Here is a 23,698-nt window from a genome sequence, read left to right on the forward strand (position 1 = left end):
GAACAAAGAAAATTAGGCCTCTCCTTAAGGGCCACGTGTCCCCTAACCCTTTTCTTGTTCAATTCAGAAGGAGGCTTCATTAACAAGGATGTTGATCTGGGACTGGGGGAAGAGATGATTTCACTAGGAGGGTAAGGGTGAGGGAGGAAAGCAAGAAGTTCTCAAGGAAGCACAATCAGTCAGTCTCTGTTTTGAACTCAGTACCTACAGCCATAAGGTAAATGGCACATGAGAACAAAAAGAAAAGATGGAGAAAGAAAAGCTGAATTGGGGAGTAGGTGGGGATGAGTGTGCACTTCTTCATTCTTGCTGCTTTTGAGAACAAGCTGTGAGTCTTCAATAGCCCTGTGCAAGAAAGGTTGAATCAAAATCTCCTGACCCACCTGTGCAGGCTATGGAGCGCCCCCCAACCCCTCTGCTTGGCATTGCCTCCTCCTGGGTGTGATGGGCACATCACTGATACAGCAGTCAATGGTGGATGTCCCAAAAGTGAGTCCTGCTTTCACAAGTCTGTTTTGTAAAATTTAGTCTCTGTGTGATAGGGCCAGAGCCTGCTGAGGAGCTGAAGCCATCACAGCAACCCTTTCTCACCAGTTCTTGTGATCACGACCGAAAGATTTCAGAAATGTCACTCAAAGTAGCCGGCATGAGTTTATGAGAATGGATAGGAAAAGAGAAGAGGGGACACGCTCAAGGAAGGGAAGAGAGTGGTTCCTCTGAGAGACTAGAAGGATGGTGCACCCCTCCTGCCCTCCAGTTTTATCAGGAGTTGAGGAAAGTATCCAGAGAGTCCTTCCCAGGACCAGCTATTGATTTTGACGGACTGCAGGATGACATCAGATTTACAAGTCCCCACTGCACACGATAAGTCTAGGTCATTTTGGTCCATGTTCTAACGGGAACCTGTTCTTATAGATTTCATGGCTGGTGGAGGATTATCCTTACCTCCCTGACTTCTGGGATCTGGCCTATGTAAGAACCACAAAAGTCCCCCCTTCAGGGTAATTTGTGTTCTTCTTATAAGCATTTTGGGCCTGCATTTCTCCAGCAGATAACAGGTGGGTTGCTGTGGAATGCAACATATCCTCTTTACCTAAGCCTGGCAGAGCTGTAGGTAAATTGCTTTTAAAAAGAAAGCATGAGGGCATGACCCAAGACAGTGAGCCCAGATTTTAGAATTATTCCTTTAATCTCATGTTCACATCTGTTTGTTACCTATCACTGGGAGCTGTTCTCAAAGACATTTGTTAAAAACAGGAGATTTCTCATCAACTTAAATATGTTGCCTGTGATGTTTAAGGTCTCCTGACATTGTGACTGGCTTGGGGGATAAATCCCTGGCAGGATTTGGTCATAATCTTGTGGAGGCTGATTTGGTATATATGGATGGTATCTGTCCTTCTAGTCACTAAAAGATCTGCTTCCTCTAACAAAGAGACTGGTCATATCTCTGTTTTATAGATGGGTATACTGAGGCACAGATGACACACAATATATTGCTTGCCTGTCTGCATCAAAATAAGAAAGTGCTGTCAAACATGCTGATATGGAGATCATAAAACCATGCCTTCAGATGCTTACAAACAAAACAAAACAAAACAACAACAACAAAAAAATAACAACCTAAAGGCACAATACCTGTGGTGTGTGCAAGGTTTGGTACTTCTCAGTAGACCTTAGTAAAGTTCATATAGTCAAATATATAACAGTGAGACTAAGAAGATAGTACATGTAATGTGCTTTGAAGGTTCCTGATAATGCTCATTTTTGCTGGTTTTCATCAGAAAGAATGTTTCATGTCCTTCTATGACCTTAAACTGAATTTTATTAATTTAAAACATTTAGGAACTGTGTTTTCCATTCCTTTGTGCTATTGAAATAGTTGTAATCTAGAACAAAGAAGCACTTAAGATATTCTTGGCATATGTTTATAATTTTCCAATGATATGTCATTGCTATTTTTAGAAATTGATCACTCTACTTTTCTTTATCTAAAGGTTCATATGTACAGAAAGTGAGCAAACATTATTTTTTGTTTGTTTTAAATCTCACTCTGCAATGATTTGTAGCTATTCAAAATAGAAGGTACCAGGATTAAAAGTGTGATTCACCTGTTCATTTTCACCTAGTAATCTCCAGGTGATAAGAAGGAGTATGATTTTATCAATGAAGATTTTCACTCACAATTTTAGAAATGTATTCTCAGGCTCAATCTTCTATCATGGGAAAAAATATGTTTATTTAAGCAAATGTGTAATCACTTTATGGACTTTCAATTCACTGACTGTGTTTTTCAGCTAGTGTATAAATGGAAATGTCAAATGAAAAAGTAAGCAAGAAAAAAAAAAACGTTTGCAGAAACATTAAAATTAGTATAAAATCTATATTTCATATGCTGCTATAAAAGAACATTTTGTTCTTTTTACAAATATAAAATAGCATAATTAGGTTTCTATTCTCTCTTAGCAATGAGATCTATTTTTTTTAACAGAAAGTGTGAAACCAATTTATTTTTATGCCACATTTTATATGTGGGAAACTAAAGGGACTAAAACTAACAATGTGATTAAAAATTTATGAAAGTACAGATATTCTTGGAATATTTGTATCTTTTTAAAAACAAATATTTTTGATAAACAGGAAGCTCAGTGTACATTCTGAAGGGAATGCAAGCTGTGATTAGGCTATCACAGGCCTGAGGGAGCAGAAGGACAAAAATATAACATTGATGTCTCTATGTATTTGTTTTGAAAAGCAAAACCCAAGTCATATGTTTTTAGGTCCGTTGTCATTTGCATCCCCTGAGAAAATCCAATATTCTACTTGTGGTTTGAAATGCAACAACAAAAAATCCAATGATGCTCACCATTGATGATTTGAAGGGTATCCTCTACATGCAAATGCAAAAGCATTTTCAAGGTCTCTCTCCCTGGAGGCTTCCCGTAGAAACTGGAAATCAATATTGCATGGCCCTTGTCTGTGCCACCTTCCAAAGTGAAGCTTTATCACAAGGTCACATATGAACAAAATTGCCACTGTTAAGAGGACATGGCCTGAATTCATGGCCAGGCTGTGCCTTTGCTCTCAGATGGCATTCTCTCTCCCAATTTGTTATGTTACAGTCAGGAGAAAATAAAAACATACCAAAGGGCCAGTTTGTGATTAGGTTAAAAATGTTTTTCAAAGAAAGTAAATAGCACAAAGAAAGTTTAAAGCTAGCAAAAGCCAGGAAAGAGAAATGTACTAGAATCCTACCAGTCAGAATGTGGTCTGTGGAAATGTAGTATATCCTGGGAGTTAGTTAGAAAGGCAAACCATCAGGCCCCAACCAAGACGTCTGCAATTAAACAAGATGCCCAAATAACTCACACGCCCTTCCAACACACTGAGTTTCAAACCTTGACGTAGACGAAGTAAAGGAATGTATATCCCTTTCTCAATAAAAAAAGTTGTTTTCCTTAATTCTTTGATATTACAATTTCTAAACTGTGTTACTTCACAGATTAATAAATGCTTGAAGATGAAAATGCTCCAAGCCTTGCTATAGAACTCTATTTCATTACATACAAGAATAGAAATTCGCTATTTAAATTTTTTTAAATGTTTCAAATGTTCACAAACACATGATAACTGTACATATTTATAAGAGATGGCATAATATTTCAATGAATGTACAAGATATTGTTAAGATCTGATCAGAGTAAATGCCATATCCATCATCTTAAACGTGTGTGGCTTCTTTATGTTGAGAATAGTCCAATCCTTTCTACTAGTTATTTTGCAACATACGATCAAATATTGTCAAACATAACCTACTGTGCTATAGAAGTTTGCTTTACTTAAATCACAAGGGTATTTCTTTTCTCCCTGAAATACACACTCTTTGAAATGACTTAGACCAGTTTTCTTATTAGTGAAAGGAACAGAATAGATTTTACGATGCACCTCACTGGCAAGTTAAAGTCCCTTTCTAACTTTTGAGCTTGCAATTTGCTCCAATCAATAGCTCCTGGCCCAAACATCCACATTGGTGAGCAATTTCAAAGACCTCTTGTTTCTTCAGGATCAGAAAATCATGAGCTGCCCGCTTAACACCACGTGGGAATAAAGCAAATTACAAATTCTGTTAGACTTTCAAAATGAGTGGTGTGGTAAGACGAGTGGAGGGTCTTGAGAAGACTCCCTGGGAATTAATTTGATCTAACTGAGTTTTAAGATAATAGGACTGTGGGGAAACAGAGCAGTAAGAAACAGGAATGGAAGAAGAAAAAAATGTTTCAAAAGTGAGAAGAATATTCTGAGTGCAAGAAAGATGAAGATTAAAAAGAAATCCAGTTTTGCAAATTGAGAAACCAAAGGAGGAAAGAGCACAAAGATAATATGGAAGAATGGAAGTTATATAAGGAAGAGAGACTACAATGATGAAGAAATAAATACCAGAGGAAGGCAAGAAAGGACCAGAAACCATCATGGGTGTGGCCACACACTGGAGCAAGAAAAACATGGGGACAGAGAGAAGGGCGGATGAAGAGTAAGGCGCAAGTCCATGCTGTTTGGAAACCGGATGGCCACACACCACGTTCTCTCAAAAGCGAGCCCTCCCATCCAGTCCTACCTGGCCGGAAGGAAGGAAGGACGGTGGTCACCACTTGAGAGCTGGAGGGTTGGGGGGAGTAAACTTGGGGGAAACAGAGGGATCCTCATGGCAAGTTTCCGACAAGAATGAGGAGGAACCTTCCCCCTGTGTGGAAAAAAAGGGAGGCTGTCATTTTTTTTTGGCAATGAAATTGCTTTCTAAGTCACCTGGTGTTTTAAATTATTTATCTGGGAGGTCTCCTGGTGTGCCTTGTGGGCTGGAGATGTAACGCCTACAACTCCATTGTTTCTCCCAACACCTCCAGTGTGGCATGGCACCAGAAAGACCAAGGAACTCATTACTGAGTTCTCCTTGGTTCTTCCCTATCTTTTCCAGGGATTAGATATCAAATATGATCACAACTACCACTTTAAAAAAAAAAAATTCTCCACCAAATCCCACTGCCATCAAGAAACCAAAGAAAAGATGAGGCCGAATTATTGATGGCTTTGGTTCAGTGGAACAATGAAGCCCAGTGAACATAGCCTTAAGAGCTCTACTTTTGTAATGTAAAGTTTATCTTATTAGCTTTCTACATAAATTCAAAGAATATTTATTGGTCCTCCCTCCAAAAGCACATAAACTAAAATTAGAATGAGGGATCTGAGCAGGGTCCCAGAGAAAGAATTGACATGCAAAATTTATGAATCTTTTTACATTTTCAAAACCAAAAATTTTCATTGAATGCAACTATCTGTCAAGTATTGTTTTGGGGTGTCTGGATCTCACCAGCATCAGGAAACATCAGTGAAGAAATCAGACAAAGTCCTTGCCCTTGTGGAGCTTATACTCTTATGGGGCGTGACTGACACTGAATGACATTAAGGAAGAAGTGTATAATCTAATGGGAGAAGGTGATACGTGCTATGAAAAACAGAAAGTAGAGCAGAATAGAAAGACCATGATGGGAGAGTGGCACAGAAAGGTTGCCAAATTATACAGAGTGATGGTGGAAAGTCTCTTTGAGAAGACAGGTTTGAGAAAGACTTGCAAGACAGGGGAGAGCTGCCCAAGTAGAGACTTGGAAGATGAGGAAACAGTCCATACAACAGCCCAAGATGGGATTGGGCTGGCTCATTGGGGCTGAGTAAGAATTCCAATATGGCCTCAACAAAGAGCAGATCAATGAAGACAGAAAAATGGACTGCAGCAAAGGGGAGTTGGATCACATTGTATCTTTCAGCTTTTATTCTGGGGACATAAGAGCCATGAAGGATCTTGAACAGAGGAGTGACCCGATTCCAAGAATTATTATGGCTGTTATGCTGAGAATGGATTGTGACTGATATACAGGGCAGCAGGAAGACCTGTTCATAGACCATTTGAAGTCCACTGAGAATTGATGATGGCATTAGCCAAGGTGGTTGCACAATGGTTGGTACCTCAAGAATTATATAGATGTTTTAACTGCTTTACGGTAATTTTCGAGTCTTATGGTTCTCCTGGTTCCACCTAAAACAAAGACTCAATAACAAATTTGAGAATTATATCAGCTCAAACTAAGAGTTACTTTTCATTGTTTTAGAGAGTTACGGGTAATATACAAGGTGCAAAGAAAAAGGAAGCAGGACTGGGGATGTAGCTTAGTACAAATTTCCCCGCAAACAAGCAAGTTTACCTAGGGCAAACCCCATTTTTGAGGCTTGGTTTCAGCTACAAATTATTGTCAAATTCAAAGATTCAATTAATGATCACAATAACGGAGAACACTTGTGTCAGTTGTTTTTTGTTTAAAATGTACAAACAGAACTCTAAGCAGTTAGTTAGACTATTTTGGCTTGAGGCTTAATACCTGCAAAAGAGCACAGCTCTTAGCAGCTGCTTTCCTATTTTAAACCAAAGCTTCCTTCAATGTTTTCTCAGCCCAAGAGCCCCACCTTGGACCTTTAATGATAGCCTATTCTTTGACTTCTATACTCTGCTTCATCAAATATTTCAAAGCACCTAATATATTTTCCCTTCAAATTTTCTGCTGATAAATACTTCTCTTAGGTGGAGTTTGGCTGTTCTTTCCCTTAAAATGTTGAAGGCCATAGTAAAATCAGGTAATCGTTTCCAGACAGCAATTAAAGTTTTGTAATTTTTGCTTTATAAAGTGTTTGAAGTGTGTGCATTTGACTATTTTAAATAAAAGAAAAAAAAACCTAGAGATATATTCAAAATTTTAAAAAATCAAGTAGCAGGAAAGTTCATATACATCATGCATGTTGACGGGAATGCAGAAGTAGAAATAGAACCCAAAGTTTTTTATCAGTGGTTGTGTAGCTTTCTTTCATGTATGGCATGTGGGAAGATGAAAGCCAAATAATATTTGAGGCTGATCTCATCCTATCCCTGATGTTAAATTCAGTGTTTGCTGGGGAAACTCTGAACCCCACCAACATATAATCCTCAATTTGTGCAGGTGGGGCATGTTCCTCTGCCTTCCTTGCAATACATCTATTGCCATGCTCCCACACTGTCTCATTCTTGGGGAAGGAAACTATTGAAAAGGAGGTGGAAAGAAAGCTGATGGGGTAAAGAAAGGGATGAGGAATCAATGGCATTCATGTGTCTCTAAGTTGCAATTTTTTTTTTTTAGGTACTGGGGATTGAATTCAGGGCCACTCAACCACTGAGCCACATCCCCAGCCCTGTATTTTATTTAGAGACAGGGTCTCACTGAGTTGCTTAGGGTCTCACCTTTATTGAGTCTGGCTTTGAACTCATGATCCTCCTGTCTCAGCCTTCTGAGCCACTGGGATTACAAGCATGTGCCACCATGTCCAGCTGCAATTTTGTCTTAATCTCCAAATCTGTTGCCTTCTAGGGGCCAACAGGCAACAGAAATCCAGGAAGCAGACAAGGGAGTACCATACAGACCTAAGGGGGAGTTCCTTTGCAGCCCTAGAATTTGTTTACTTGTTTCTATTATAATCATGTAGTCTAATTTTTCAAGAGAAAGTCAATGCATTTTTAAATAAAAAAAATTTCTAATTTTTACATAACAAGGTAATAGTTTTGTAATGTGCCAATGTGGCTCAGCTGAAGTATATTTCCTAGAGTTCCGTTTCTTTGAGTTCCAAAGGGTTTCATGGAGATTTGGAGGATTGTTGAGAGAGGCAGCAGCCTTTTTACAGCACACAGGCACTATATTGTTGCTCTGTTGATTTGTCTGGTGGTTGAGAAGCAGCAGCTGGGCCTGCAGTCAGTTCCCTTTCCCCTTGGGTCTTTAGTTGTTCTGACTCCAGAGCCAAATGTGTGTGTGGGGGTGTGTGTGTGTGTGTGTTCAAATCTGTGACAAAGTTTCAGCTCCTGCAGATTACCCAAGTCACCAAGACTACTTGTTAATCTTCGCTTTCAAACTGCCTGTCTACCAGAGTCTGGCATTAGAGGGAAAGACATCATTAAGACTGCATAAAGCCAGTCTCCTGGGTTGAATGAGGCAATCAACAACTCCCTGTAGCACACACAGTGTACCCTGTTCATTATGATTCCATAGTTGAATCCCAAGTAATACAGATGTTAATTAACTTAAAACATTTAGAAACATCATGGGGTGGGGTGGGGCTTCTTATTTCTTATAATATTCCATTAGGTTGTATTTGGACCATCCTTCCCTGAAAGCAATTTAAAAACCTCAATTTGATAGTAAAACTATCTCCTTGAAACACCCTAAGAACCACAAAAACTGAAAGAATGATTGGGACCAAACTGAAAGGAGCAGTGAACCCTGACCTATAATAAGCAAGGCATCTATTTTGACCTGATGAGTTTTTGCTAAAGCTGGAAACTTTGAATTCATCTTTCAGCAGCTTTGATGGACAAGGGCCCTAAGCAAAACCAGGAATGAGAGATCTCACAGGGAATCTTCCCTGCAACAAGTACGACATACAGATTTGTAGATTTGAAGATAGACCAATAGAACTTCTAGAAATAATATAAAATGCAAAACCTAAAGTTAAAAACTCAGAGGGTCAATAAAACAGCAATTTAAGCAAAGAATTGGTGCATCAGAAAAAGGGTCAGAAAAAATGTATCCACAGGGCAGCACAAAGAGATAAAAATATGGAAAATACTGAAGGGTTAAGAGAGAAAGTTAAGTAAGGTGGTCCATTTTATCTTATATGCAAAAATATATGTGCATGCACACAGAACTCTAGCAGAGAAGAGGAAAAATTGGACATAAGCCATTATTTATTGACATGTTAGCTCAGAGTTTTTATAAAACTGATATGTTATCCATCTAGCCACCTGAAACACATATCCAGATATGCTATAAAATATATATGTATAAAATATAAACATGTTATATATATATACATACATATATATATATATACATATATATATATATATATATATATATATATTCCTAAATGCAGCCAAAGGGGGAAAAATAAAAATTTATCATCAAAATAAGTAAACTAATAGTTAAATAAAAAATAGTAGAAGTTAGAGGACAGTAAAGTTTTACTTTCAAACTATAAGAAAAATAATTGCCAACATTAAATTCTATAATCAGTGACTGTATCATCTCAGAATAAAAAGAAATGGGTATTCTCATGCACACTAAAAAAAAATAATAAGGACATTCTTGGGGGTGGGGAATGCAAAAGCCAAAAATAAAAACCCCAATGAGTTTCTTACTGTGGATCACATAAAAGGAACTTCCAGAGAAAATATGAGGCAGTGTTCCCAAATAATCTGAGACACTGAAAAAATGTGTAGCAAAGAAAGTTATGAACATAGGCAAATCTAAATGAACACCAATGTTTAAAATAGAATAATCATATCTTACGAGTTTAAGCATCTATAGAATCAAAATAAATTTCAAAAATAAGTTGAGAGTGGACAAATGGAGTCAAACTGTCCCAGTAGCTTGGTAATTACCAGAATAAAAGTAAATATGTCCGAGTTTTATACTCAAGAAAATAATGAATATATATATATATATGTGTGTGTCTGTGTGTGTGTGTGTGTATATACATACATATATATATATGTATATATTTTTTTTTCTAAAAAGGCAAGTCCTCATTAATAAAGTTGAAAAAAAAATCTTGTGTAGAATAGAGATAGATAGTAGTCCAGAGAATCCACATTTTCCCTCACAAGCTAGCCAAAGATTAGAGAAGGCACAACTGAATCATTTAAGAAAAATGGTTTCTCTTTAAACCCCTAAGTTAACGGTCCCATCCTCAATCACTTGGGGGTAATATCGGCCACATTTAGGACTCTGTCTCAGAGGCCAGCAGTAGGTCTGACTAGACTCAACTTCACATAAAGATGAGTCACTTGCCCTGTTGCAAAGATGTCAGAGGGGAAATGAGAAAAATTGGTGTCTATTTCCCTGATGGAATAAAGAAGAAGAAGAAGAACAAGTAGCTACATGATGAAATGTTCTTTGTGAATAAATTAAAATGCCCTGAAGCTTCCTGGAATTCTCTCTCAATGATGAGCTAAATTAAAACAGAAAACCTGTGTCCTAAGAAACATCAAAGACAAATTAAGTGTCAGAGAAAAAGTAAATTATACATTTATCGACTGTTTTATGAGGTTAGGGAGACAGTTCATTAAAAAGTCACCTCAAAAGATGCTTCTTCTTGTAATGAGAATCAGTAGATATAAAGTGATCAATATACATTGGAATATTCACAGCCAATTCAAGGCAACTCCTGATGAATGATGTTTCAACATGTTAAAATAAATCTCTCTGAAGTGTGCATGGAAAAAGCAGAAGGTCTTTTGTATAATGGATCAATTCAGAGCTGCACAGGAACACAAGAGGCATGGTTTCTGTGCATTAGCAATAGGGTCCTTGAGTTGCTTCTAACAAGTTTTGGACACCTAAATCCTCTGCTATTCACTTTGGCAAACCCAGATATGGAAATCCCAAGGAGACCAATTATGTCACTAAGGTGGAAGACTGGCCTGTTTTTTTTTTTTTTTTTTTGTTATCCACCTTAAGAATTCTGCATTATTGAGTTTCATAAAAGATACACCTTAATTCAAACTAGGAACTCATACACTTAGGGACTGAATCAAATTTCTCACGGCTCATAGACATGCAGCTGAACATTTCTCCAGAATTTAGAATTCTACTGAAAAACAGCTGATTATTCCCTTTTAAGAACACCCACTGTTGTTTATAACTTAATAAATTTCAGTGGGAGTTACCTATAGCAGTATATAACTTGATTGTGTGTCAAACATTTACCAGTTGTATAAATGGCCTGTAAGGACCACTGACTTCCATTTTCTGTAATGCCCTCAAAAATTGCATGCAAAAGGAATGGACTTATTAAATCTCTTTTTAAATGAGACTTTATATGTAAAAAGGGCTTTGTACATGTCATGAAGTGGGACAACCTGAAATAAGCATTCACATTGGATCTCTCTACTTGATTCTCTAACAAATACAGGTGAGCAGGACTAAAAATCTGGCCCACTCAGGGAGTAAATGAAATGGATTTTAAGCCTGGTTTTGATGAGGCACGTTCTCCTGGGAATGTTCTGTTGCAGAATGGTAAAAAGTGATGAGAACTCCACTTGGTCTTTCTAGGTCATTGGACTTATTGTTGAGTTACACTTTCAATTAATATTCATAGGTAACTTGCTATAAATCTAGCTAGTGGAACAATTTCTTGCCAACAATGGACCCTTTTGACTTTCAACCACTGGCTTTTCGAAACTCTTTTGTTAAAATAATTTTTATATTTGTTTGTTACTATTAAATGAGTTATTTACCAGAAGCTTAGAAAATTATGCTTATATGACTAGAGTTCAGAATAGCTCAAAACAGTCCCATCATCAGAGCAAAATAAGGCAGAAAGAGCCTCCTTCCTGTTATAGACAGGACTGGGAACATCAAGCACATGATAGCATTACTTAAGGGGATGAAGAGAACATGGATCATTACATCCAGTGTTACCATGAAAGAAACATGATGTCATGTAATATTTATTTCTGCTGTAGCCAATGATCAGCCATGATCAGTTTCTAGTTAGAAAATGTTATCCCATCTGTAAAGCACTGGAGGAGGAACTCGTTGTCCTTATTAACTTATGGCAGTTTGCATGCCTTCCCCTTCATCAGAAGGTTGCAGTTGTCTTTGACAACATCTGCTATTATGTCTGCTCAAATTCTTCACCCAAAACTTACCAGAAAGCAAAGAGAGAGGGGCAGGGTTGGGGGATCCTAATTTCCTTTTCAAGGAGATGCCTCCAGTGACCTAACTTCCTCCCAGTGGAATTGTTTGTAGATGTTACAAAATCCCTTGTCTTCTCATCTTTCTGAGTGCAACTGCCTCAGGGAAGCTGTTTTATAGATATGATGGATGGATTTCAGTTTCTTGAGCTGTTCCTCTTTTTATTTTGTTCCCTCATTTCTACGTTAAGCTCCAATGGCCATTCTGATCTTGCATGTGAAGAGGGATGACTTCAAAGCCAATTCCCGTCTACTTCTAGTCCATGCCCCACATTTATAGGTGCATTGGTGACTGTTCTCTTGGCTGACTTGACCACTCATGAGCCTTCATTTGCTGTCCTGTGCTTTAGTCTTTCTCCAGATGTTCCCTGCTTGATCTAATTGTTTTGCTCTACTGCTTAGTATTGCTCCTCACTATAGTTTGGATCTGATCTGTTTCCCAAAGGCCCATGTGTTAAAGATGGAGAGCCCCAGCATAAAGCACTATGGGGAGGAGATGGAACTTTTAAGAGGTGGGGCTTACTGGGAGGAAGTTAGGTCACTGGAGGCATCTCCTTGAAAAGGAAATTGGGATCCCCCAACCCTGCCCCTCTCTCTTTGCTTTCTGGTAACTATATGAACAGCCTTCCTCTCTCTTGTACTCCTGCCATGAGGTACTGTGCTGCCACAGACCCAGAGCAACAGGGCCAAGCAACAGACTGTTCAGACTGTAAGCTCTGAAACTGTGAGCCAAAATAAACCTCTCTTCTTCTGAAGTGGATTATCTCACATATTTTTGTCATAGCGATGGAGAACTAACACACTTCTCCTTGTTATTGCTATTAGAATTTTCCTTCACATGCTATGTCCCAGAATATTTCTAATTTTAGTATTCAGGTCATGGTTTCAAAGCACTTTTTTTTTTTCTTGGTACCAAGGATTGAACCCAGGGGCACTCAACTACTGAGCCACATCCCAAGCCTCTCCTTTCTCCCCACCATTTTGTATTTTATTTTGAGACAGGGCCTCACTGAGTTGCTTAGGGCCCCACTAAATTGCTGAGGCTGGCTTTAAACTTGCAAACCTCTTGCCTTGGCCTCCTGAGTCACTGGAATTATAGGTGTGTACCACAGAACCCAGCTCAAAATACGTTGTAAGGCCCAAAGAGTTCCCTTCAATAAATACTTTGGTCTGCATGAAACCAATAATTTTCAAGGGAAAACATAAAATCCATTTACAATAAGATGGTCATAGAGCAACTTCATGGATGCAAAGCAAAGGGGAATACATCATTGCACCTATGTGCAGTAAAAAAGTGAAGACATTAGAACTACTAATTACCATTTCAGATCTATTTCTACAGGGCCAAGAAAGAAGAAATTTAAAACTGCTATAAATATGGTTGTCCCACACACTGCTAATTACCTACTAAAGTGCTATTTACTCTCTAATGATAAAATATCAATTGTGTCCAGGTATCTAGTGACCCTGGAATTGAGGAGAAGCTGGATCCTCCCCCCACCTTTGTAATCACTCTAAGACAACCATGAAAATTACACTCTCTTACCTACTATTAGTTTAAGAATGAGAACATGGTACTATAAGAGCCAATAAGATAAACCTACTGGGGGGGGGGGAATTTCGGAAAGTTTCCCTCCATCCTAAAAAGGGTTACAAAAGGAAGACATTCCCTGTTCTGCCTTGAAATGTTTTTATGTAAGGTTAAAATACATAGGCTTTGGCAGGCATTTCGTGACTATGTCTTATAGTTTGAAGATGGAAAGATATAACAATGGTAACTGATAATACCTAGCTTCTTGATGAGGTTGTTGAGCCCCTAGAATTAACCATTCCCAGCACTATGACACCTCTAAACTTCCAGTAATGTGACTTACAAAGTTTACTTCTGTTTAAGTCAGTTTAAATTGGGTCTTCTATAGAAGTGCAACTGATTACACTCTGACTGATAAGCTGGTCCAAGTTGTTAGTTCCTACAGTGGTTGTTTATATGCAGTGAAAAGGTTAAAAGGTGCTTTGACATCTCTTGTAGGTTTTAATCATGGTGACCTAGATCAGTCACAGGAAAATTTTTGTATAAGTTATTTATAGTGCATTATGCAATTTTAACAGGTTTATATTGCATTTTATCTATAAGTAAAACATTTGACATCGTTTGACCAAAATACACACAGGCATGCCCATGTGCATGGGAGCACATGCACACATGTGGACACACACACACACATACTCTAAAGCAAAATAAAACTATGTGAAAATGATATTTCCCAAGACGGATTTTCTAAAAATACAAAAACTGACTTGTAAGATATCCACTATATGCAAATATACTACATCAGTGAAATAATGACACATTTAAAATCAGACAGCATGGATTGAAAATGTATGTATCTGAATATATCCACAAGGGACTGATTATTAAAGTAATTTCTTAAATTTTAATCAAACCTGGTCTTCTATTAAAAATATTTGAGCATTTAAAAATGAGGAATCATGAATGTAGGAGTTCTTTTTTTCCATGGAATATGATCCAAGACCCTCAGTAGGAATCTGAATCAATAGATAGTATCAAATCCTGAATATAGTAAGGTTTTTCCTAGACGAACTGAGCATTACCACAAAATATGAGTTACTTGCTGCCTACATGTTTTATGCCCTGGTGCCTCTTTGGAGTACTACTCTTGAGCTTTGGGGCTATTATTAACTTTTAAAAAATGGGTCATACAAACCCTGTGCTACCTTGGCAGTCAATCTCATAATAAGAGAGGCTGCTAAGGGATGGATGATCAGGCCATATACATATGTGGCTACACTGGAGCAAGGGATGATTCTCTTTTGGGGCAGCTGAAGGGGGATGGATGACATATTTCATCACTCAGAAAGGCATGTAATTTAAGACTTATGAATTATTTATTTCTGGAATATCCCATGCAATATTTTTTAGATTACTGTTGACTGTTGGCATCTAAAATTAATAATAGTGAAACTTGGGTGAGAGGAGATGACTATATTGCAATTTATAAAACTATGATAAAAATATATGCTGTTTGATATGGACAAGCAGTCTGAGAAGGTGGCTAAGAATATCTAAATTAAATATGTATATGAGAAACATAAGAATTAACAACATATCTAAATAATTATTCATTTTGCTTGAGGATCTATATTTCTAAAAACTTTAAGAACCCAAAATATTAAGTAAGTGTTTTAATACAACAAATATGAAAATTGAAGAGCATAAATAAATATGAGAATGTATTTAGCCATGAGAAATCCCGCTGAAGTAAACTGGGGAATTAAGTATAAAACTGTATAAAACTAACACTTGAGCTTTGCTCAAAAAGTGCTTGTGTAGAATGGCAGTATTTTTAACTATTTTCTGCATTTTAAACTGAAGAATGCCCTTGTTTTTATACACAAAAAATTTATTTGGTACCAAATCAAGATAGATGGAATATTCTAAAACAGATGCTGTTGGCTCACCTGAAAGTATTTGATTTATGGATATTAGGTTCAATTGAATATTCATGAGGTGATTCATTTTAACAAGCAATGAGCATAATATAATTGTTTTGTTTTATTGGTGCTTAGGATCAAGCCTATGGCCTTGCACACACTAAGCACTCACTCTGCCACTGAGCTATATTCCCCCCAGTCATATTATGAGTTTAAAGTGAAGTCCCAATGAACTGCTACTGTAGGGGAAACAAAAGATTTGTTTTTTTCTGGCTTATGAGACTGTTTTATTGGGTAAAAGCCGGAGTGATCTGGGTGCAGGGCATCCTCTGCTGGACAGAATATGACATTGCAACATTACCCAAGATGCTTGGAGCAGAATGAGAGGGAGGCTTGGTTAGTCTTCAAATGCATAACCAGCTTGGGTAGGGGCACTTTAAAAATTCCTGTAGCCACATTTCAGACCATGAAACCAAATATCCAGAGGTGGTTCCCTGTACTTGCGGTTTTTAGAAGCTCACCAGTTGGTGATAAATGCTTTCAAAATATCCTTGAAAAGATTCTTACTGTCTTGGAGAAAGATGAAAGTTTCACATGTAAGATCTGATCTGCAATGGTGTTAGGTACTTACCTGAATCAGGAAGGCTTTATTCTTACGGAATGGAAATTAAATGAAAGCATTATGAATTATTATTCAGTTCTATTTACCTTGGGCTTCTCGTCCAGTATCTGCTGGCGGATTTCCTTGTGTTTCTCCAAGAGTTTTTCTTGTCGTTTACCTTGTGCCTCTTCTAACTATAATAAATTATCCAGAAAAAAAAAGAGAGAGAGAAAGAGAGGAGGGGATCATTTTCAGAAAAAAAAATGCTTTTGAGTTTGTATATATGTATATATACATATATTTTAGAAAAAAAAATGAAAGCTTTCAAATCTATGGCACATATTTAATCATGTGGTACTCTGGTCAAGAATAGCCCTTTCATTTACAGAAGACCAGACAAGTTTTGAAGGGGCACAAAGGAAAGGGTGGGATGGGATGATGGACAATAGACTTAGATTTTTGTAAATGTTTGAACATTTTCATTCATAAAATTGAAAATTAAAAATAAGAACTGCCCCTGGGTAAAAGCAGCGACTCCTAGCCAAGTGCCTTGATGCACAGGTAATCCCAGCTCCTTGGGATGTTGAGGCAGTAGAATCACAAATTCATGGCCAGCCTGGGCAATTTAGGGAGACAAAACAAAAAAATAAGAGGGACTGGGGATGTGGCTCAGTGTTAGAGGAGCACTGGATTCATTCCCTAGTAACAAAGGAAATAAACAGAGGGGGTACCTGAGTTTCTTTAGCTGCCCTTTCCTTTGTACCTCCACAAAGTTACATGCCCTCCCTTTTGCCCTGTATTCTAAATTCTAAAGAAAATCCCAGCTAAGTGATGAAGATATTAACTGGGGAATAATCTAGATTTACAGAACCCAAAACATCTGGTGACCTTCAGATAACAGAATGTATAATCCCCTTCCCTAATCTTTAGTTCTGGGCATCAATAACACAAAGCCCATAACTTGCTGTGAGGTTTAGCTTGTAGAAAAGCAATATGCTCCTTTAAAGGGAACACAGGAACTAGCCCCAGGAGGCCAAGCTCCATTGAGAGAGGAAAGAGAAAAAAAGGAGACACAAGTCTCAGATGACTAGATCCCACTTAGAAGTAGCTTTCCCACCCATTGATTCACTATCAAGTCTTTCTCTCCCTATAAAAGCCCTTTGTGCCCGCTCCCCCAATTTCCAAGGACATTTCATATCTAGGCTCCTGTCTTTGCAAATGATTCTTGCCAATTTTCAGATTAGTTCTTTTATACATAGAGTGGTTTGAAATAAACTTGCAAAAACATTGATTATGGAATGCCTGCTCCCTGAATTAGCTCTGCTGGGTGCTGGTGATAAACAGATGCAACAAGGCATGGTTTTTACTTCCAGAAGTTCTCAATGAGCTCACAAAAATGTTCACATGCAGTTTGCAAAGGATAGAGAGTAATGACCCACATACCCTTTTGATATACTGCACCACCTCCTGGATGTAGGACCGGATCATCTCTGTCTTCTCCCTGAGGCAAATGATGCATAGATCATTACACCAACTCATCTGGAACCTCAGACTTTTAGATGAAAGTTTATGAACTTTTAACATAATTATTGCTGCTGTGAGGAAGGTATAATTTGTCAGCTGCTGGACAAAGGTCTTGTTCCTCCTAAGGCATGAGCTCTGTTTTCATGAAGTGCTCTGAGTGAAGGTTGCCTGACAATTTGGACAGTGGGCATTTGGTCATTTACTTTCTATCTATAAGGCTTTGGGTGTGCCTCAATATTTTATTGAACTACCCTTTATTTGATAGTTCACTGTTAAATTGAAAAACCAGCCTCTACCTCAGAGCAAAGCCTGTCCAAGGAAGTGGGCGTGACCCTGGTCCTTGGAAAGACCGACACAGCACTCCTAGGCACATTCCCACCCTGCTGAGTTGTTTATTTACAAATAACAGGAGAGATCTGCTGCGCCAGGTGTCCCTGACTCAGTCAGGCTAGGTGGGGACCCACAACAACCCCCTAGCAGCCATCAATCAGAATGAGACTTGGAAAATATCTGGGATGCCAGATGACCCTCCCAGCAGTTTATGGTGGTTGATAACATATTGGGAAACCATGTAGTTCAGCTCGTACACCCCTCATGGCTTAAACCAATGTGTTCAAATGAATCTCTCTCTTGTACTGACCAATCACCCCTACCCAACTTGTTTCCGCCAGTGAAGGTGCTAATCATGTTTTAGAGTGTTTTATGATTTTCCCGTGGTATGTGATGATTTGCTAAGAGATGCTATCATGTATGTGAGGTCCTTGCCTTCCCCAAAGAGTGTATAAAAAACTGCTGCAAACCCTAGGCTCGGGGCTCTCAGTGTCATCGGTTGCTGTGTGTGCAAAGAGGACTGAGCTAGCTTGCAATAAACACCTCTTTGTTGCTTACATTGATCTTGGTCTCTGGTGGTCTTTTGGGGGTCCCGAATTCGAGCATAACAAAATCCCTTACAAAGGGGATCATTTGAAAGGTTAATTTGAGGAGAAATTTCACAGAAGGGTCTTGCCTGGTTAAGGATCTGTTACTCTGATGAAAAACAAAATAACTCCCAGGTACAAGTATAACTGAAAGCTCCGCCCTTGTCCCCAATGCCAACTAATACCAATTTAATAAGGAGGACACGGTTTTGAGAAAAAGGAAAAAGTTGTTTTATTGCTTTGCTAGCAAAGGAGAAACACAGAGGACTCTGGTCCCTGGGGCTGTGATTCCGCCAACAGAGGGCTTTTAAAGGAGTTTTTCAAAGGCTACTTTCCAGGTGTGCTCTGGTAGAAGGTACCAGGGCTCCTGATGGTGTGTTAGGATTTACTTGTTAATTTGGGACATATGCACTTCCTAGATTCTCTGGCAGACATCTCCTACCTGTGGAGTACAGGTAACTAAAGGGAATCTTGTTCCCCGCCCCCCAGCTTAGGGAGTAGGAGAGAGAAAAAGAAAAGAAAAACAGGTTCCTTTTAAAAATAAGCCTCAGAGCTACATTCAAAAGGTCAAGTGGACCACTCTAGGGGAGAGTGGATCTTTTAAACTTACTCTTCCATCTGGCTTTTGTCTTTGGATTTAGCTTCTGTTATCTTCTCCTGCCTCTTTTTATCCATTTTCTTCTTTAATTCTTTCTTCTCTCTGAAATCAAAATAGAAGTACAAGGTGAGGTGGGATTTGGCAAATCAAATGGTAACTTGTGTTTAATAAATGTATATAAGCATGCCATGGGAATGAAGGCTTACTTCTCACAGATTTCTTTGAGCTTCTTTAATTGGTTGTTCTGACACTCTTCAGCAACATCTGTCAACTTTTGAATGAGCTGGGGAAAGAAAATACCAGTTTGTTGTTTTACATGATCATAAATAGAGCTTCCTTCCCCTACACATTCCACCCCAAATAATAGCATCTGTGGTTAGAAAATCTGTGATGAATGTTTAATAATGGTTAAATTTGCCAGATATCTAACATTTTAAAAGAGGATAGAAGTTAAAACTGTCATATTATTAGGGCATATGGACTTTAATGTGATTTTTTTTAAATTAAACTGAATTCATTAGATTGTTGTGCAAGTTATAGCAGCTTGACTCAAGGAAAACAATGTGGAGCTCACCATGTAGAACTAGGTCCTATCTCTACTCTATGACTTATTGAAGCTGGGATTTGGGAATAGGGTCCATATTTTCTGAATCTACATTCTTGATTTTAAATGAGATTATCACTGCCTTTAGTTTTTGGAGGTACTATCACACTTAGAAATGAGCATGATGCAAATGTAAGTTATAATCAATAATTAATTATAATTCTTGGTTTCCAGCTTTCATTCATTGTTGAATTGGTTCGAGGATGACATGAGTTATCCATCTTTTAAACTGATGTTTGTGTCTTTGCAGCTGTTACAATGGAGCATCAGAAATTCTCTTCTGTCCTTCCATTAAATTTTGCATCAGCATGAATGTAATTATTTAGTTATTTTGTTTCCAATTTTCATATCAAACCAAGAGTCAAGGGCACAATTATTTGTTCTTCATGTCCTTGGCACTTTATATAATTCTGGAAAACTAGATGCCTAGTAAGTGCTTATCAATTACATGAAGATAATTTTGCACACTAATGTCTTCTTTCTTTGTTACATTATGGAAGCTTTTGCGATTGCTCAAGTGACTATGGCCACTGGACTCAAGGCTTCTCACTGAAGCACCAAAAAGAGAGTGTGGGTTTCCTTTGAAAGGCCTTGTTGTTGTTCCCCAAAGAGAAGATTCTCCTTTTGATTAGTCTTATATAAGTGGTAATTATAATAGTGACATAGTAATATGCAGTGGAGGGTTGGCCCCAGGACCACTTTAAGATACCAAATTCCATGGAGTCCTTTATTTTAAATGGTGTAGCAATGGTATATAACCTACACATATCCTCCTGTATTTTTAATTATCTCTACATCACTTATAATACCTAACACAATGTAAATGGACAAAGACCAGGTTCCTCCTGAGCTCTGTTTTCTATTTATATATAAACATATATATTTACTTATAAATATATAAATAGTTATAATATATTTTAGGGAATAATGTTAAAAAATGTTTGCATACATTTAATGCAGAAACAAGAGTTCTTTTCAAATATTTTTGATCAACTGTTGGTTGAACCTGCAGATGTGGAACCCAAAGATACAGAGTTGACTGTAATCCTCATCCAGCAAATTTTCACTGATAATTTATATGTGCTACATATGTTAGGCACAATTTGGAGAGTTTTACATGCATATACTTATTTAATCTGAGAGTTGCCCTATGAGTTGGTGCTATGTCTTCACTTGAGAATTGAACACATCGACATAGAAGGTCAAGTCCTGGGCTCAGAGCCACATAGCTGGTAAGTGTCAGAGCTGGGTATAAATCCAAACAGGCTCCATGGCTCCTGGCCTTCACCACTACTCTATAGTGCCTTTTCATTATGGTATTTAAAATTGTTTTTGAAAGTCCTTGTCAAAGAGAATCAAAGAAGTCAAGGAAGAAATTCTCTTAAGAATTACAATATAGTACCCACATTCCTTTAAAACAAACATAAGGGGCTAGGGGCAGAGCATATAGCTAGAGCATTTGCTGAGCACATGTGAAGCTCTGAGTTTGATCCTCAGCACTGCAAAAACAAATAAATAGTAATCAATTAATTAAATAAGTAAATGAAAATTCATCTGTTAAGTGGCTTAAATCTAAACAAATATTACTGGGGCTTGGGCCACCAGAAAGTGTATTTGATCATTCGAAAGACATTGCTTGATTGTGACTGTCATAGCAATCATGAAATATTACAGACCTGATTTTCAAGAGGTTCTTCATAGCTACCCCACCTTGGATACAACATCAGAATTGCTTGGGACCTTTCTGAAAGTGCAGATTCCAGGGTTGTGCCTTAGAATCTGCATTCTTGAGATCTTCCCAGGTGAGGTGGATGCTTTGCCAGACTTTAGGGACATCTCAGTGGACTGACTCTCCCTTGTCACACAGGCCACTGTTAAATCTCTGGCGATTTGTTCGAATTCTGTGATAATTACACTTCTCTTTCCATGTTTTCATCTCCATTACTGTATCCGACTCCAAAATGTTTTCTTCTTTTCTTGTTTATGCCAGCATCTGCTTGCATTTACTGTTTTCCTCCTACCTACTGCCCTCATTCTTAGTACTGACATCCAGTCAACCAAAATACCAGACTTGAGTTCTCACACCTTTCCCGTCCACCCAGTTTGACTTTTATTTGATTTGGTGTCAGCTCCCACACAATCGCCAGCACCTCATTGCCCCGAACTCAACTTCCTTATCTCTAGAAAGGGAGGATCCTTCTCTCATAGGGTGGTTGTGAAAGCTTTAAGGAAAAACACAAATACAATTCCCAATGACCACATCCTGAGTCCTTAACTTGGTTTCCTTGCTCTTCCTTCCAAGATCAAGCTTTACTTTCTGTGCTGTCTTCTCTCATGTGTGACAGGATACATCAGCCATTGAATTTTCCCCTCTCAAAATTCCAAAATTCCTGTCTGCACTGGATAAACTCCCTCTGCATAAAAACATGTTCCTACCATTCTGTCCTCCAAGACCGGGAACACAACACACACACACACTATATATATATATATGTGAATATATAACATATGTTATATATAATATATAACATATATTTTAATGTAACTGTTAGGGGTTACCGGGGACTGAACCCAGAGGCACTCTGCCACTGGGCGACATCCCAGTCCTTTTTACTTTTTTACTTTGAGACAGGATCTTGCTAAGCAGCCCAGGCTATCCTGGAACTTGCCATCCTCCTGCTTTAGTGTTCCAAGTAGATGGGATCACAGGTCTGTGTCACCATGTGGACTTACTTGTTTTGTCCTTGACCTGTTTTTTCCATTTCTATGACTGTATATGCTCCCTCACTATCTCAATTCAGCTCGGAACATTGCTATTCACCTCATTTTGCTTTAAGATCTCAAAAACTGTTTTGTTATTAAACTTTTTGGCCTGTTGTCAGGACTTAAGTTTTATTACTCCAGAGGTTCCTAAATTTTCCAGATTCACAGAGCCCCTAGGAACTCAATAATTTCCTCCATGGCACACTTGGGCAAAAATGAATCAAAAATACAATTTCATTTATTAAATACATAGATCCAAGCAACATAGTAGTAGTAGTAGTAGTAGTTTTTATAGCGTTCAACATATGTTGTTTAGTTTCCTTCAAAAATTTATTGGGGCTTTAGTTCAGTAGCATGTTTGCCTAGCTAGCATGCATGAAGCCCTGAGTTCAATCCCCAGCATTCTCCCAGCCAAAAAAAAAAAAAAAAAAAAAAACCCAAAACAAACAACAACACCAACAACACCTTGGACCTAAAAATATATCCCACAACTGCCAGGCTTGGTGGCGGCAGGCCTGTAATCCCAGCAGCTCGGGAGACTGAGGCAGGAGGATGATGAGTCAAAAGTGAGGTGCTAAGCAACTCAGCAAGACCTTGTCTTTAAAAATAAAAAGTAGGGCTTGGGATGTGGCTCAGTGGTCTAGGGCCCCCCCCTCCTTAAATTCAATCCCTAGTACCAAAAAAAAAAAAAAAAAAAATCCCACATGCCCCAGTGAGTTCAGTGTGGTGCCTGAGAGTGCCTTGGTACCAAGTTTGGGAATCATGACTTCAATGTCATGATGTTAGTGGCCAACCACACACAAGAAACTCCTTTATTCTCAAGCTCACAACTACTCCCCTTTTAACTCCCTCCAATTCAGTTCAAGATCTTCAACTGCCTGTTGACCATTCTACCTGATGATACCTCCCCACCATCCCTACCTCGATATTTGTACATACAAGTTCACAATTTGTCTCACACAAGACAAAACAGTATATTCTTTCATTTTTAACAGTATCATTGTTCAGCTCAAAAGTGTACATTGCCTTTGACCTCCCTCTTTGGGCCTTTCACACGGAGTGGGTAATAGAGATTTGCTCATTTCTCCTGTCACCTGTATCTCATGGCTGTGTGGTAACAGGACCCTGGTTCTGATCATTATTAACTCTCTTCTGGACATGCCAAGGATTTCCTTCCTTCCTTTAATCCCTCCTCAGCTCTTCTTCATCCCAGATAGTCTTCTTTTTAGATGTCCCAAAGACATAACTGGTCCTTTGCCTTCAAATACGACATGCTCCAGTTCCGAATTTCCTTTCCCACATTAGCATTCATCATATCCAATAAAGTAGATTATATTTTGTTCACAGAACTATCCAGACACACACCTATGTTCATACTTTATCTCATGTTCCCTTCCCCTCAATGATACTCCCT

The 23,698-nt window shown here is 38.3% G+C and overlaps 1 protein-coding gene across 3 annotated transcripts in view; it reads right to left on the reverse strand.

Annotated features, from left to right (window-relative positions):
• Positions 1 to 23,698, reverse strand: part of Plcb1 (phospholipase C beta 1) — a 710,898-nt gene that overhangs the window by 76,847 nt on the left and 610,353 nt on the right. For 2 of the 3 annotated variants that reach the window (XM_005320485.4, XM_078051429.1), the window contains 4 exons: positions 19,124 to 19,200; positions 18,930 to 19,019; positions 17,322 to 17,379; positions 15,986 to 16,072 (listed from right to left, as the gene is read on the reverse strand). In XM_005320485.4, coding sequence (XP_005320542.2) covers positions 15,986 to 16,072; positions 17,322 to 17,379; positions 18,930 to 19,019; positions 19,124 to 19,200 — 312 coding nt within the window. Of the gene's footprint in view, positions 1 to 4,615; positions 4,742 to 15,985; positions 16,073 to 17,321; positions 17,380 to 18,929; positions 19,020 to 19,123; positions 19,201 to 23,698 lie in introns of all 3 variants that reach the window. The other variant, XM_005320486.4, reaches the window with a different exon arrangement.

Source organism: Ictidomys tridecemlineatus, chromosome 5, assembly GCF_052094955.1.
Source record: "Ictidomys tridecemlineatus isolate mIctTri1 chromosome 5, mIctTri1.hap1, whole genome shotgun sequence".
NCBI classification, from domain to species: domain Eukaryota; kingdom Metazoa; phylum Chordata; class Mammalia; order Rodentia; family Sciuridae; genus Ictidomys; species Ictidomys tridecemlineatus.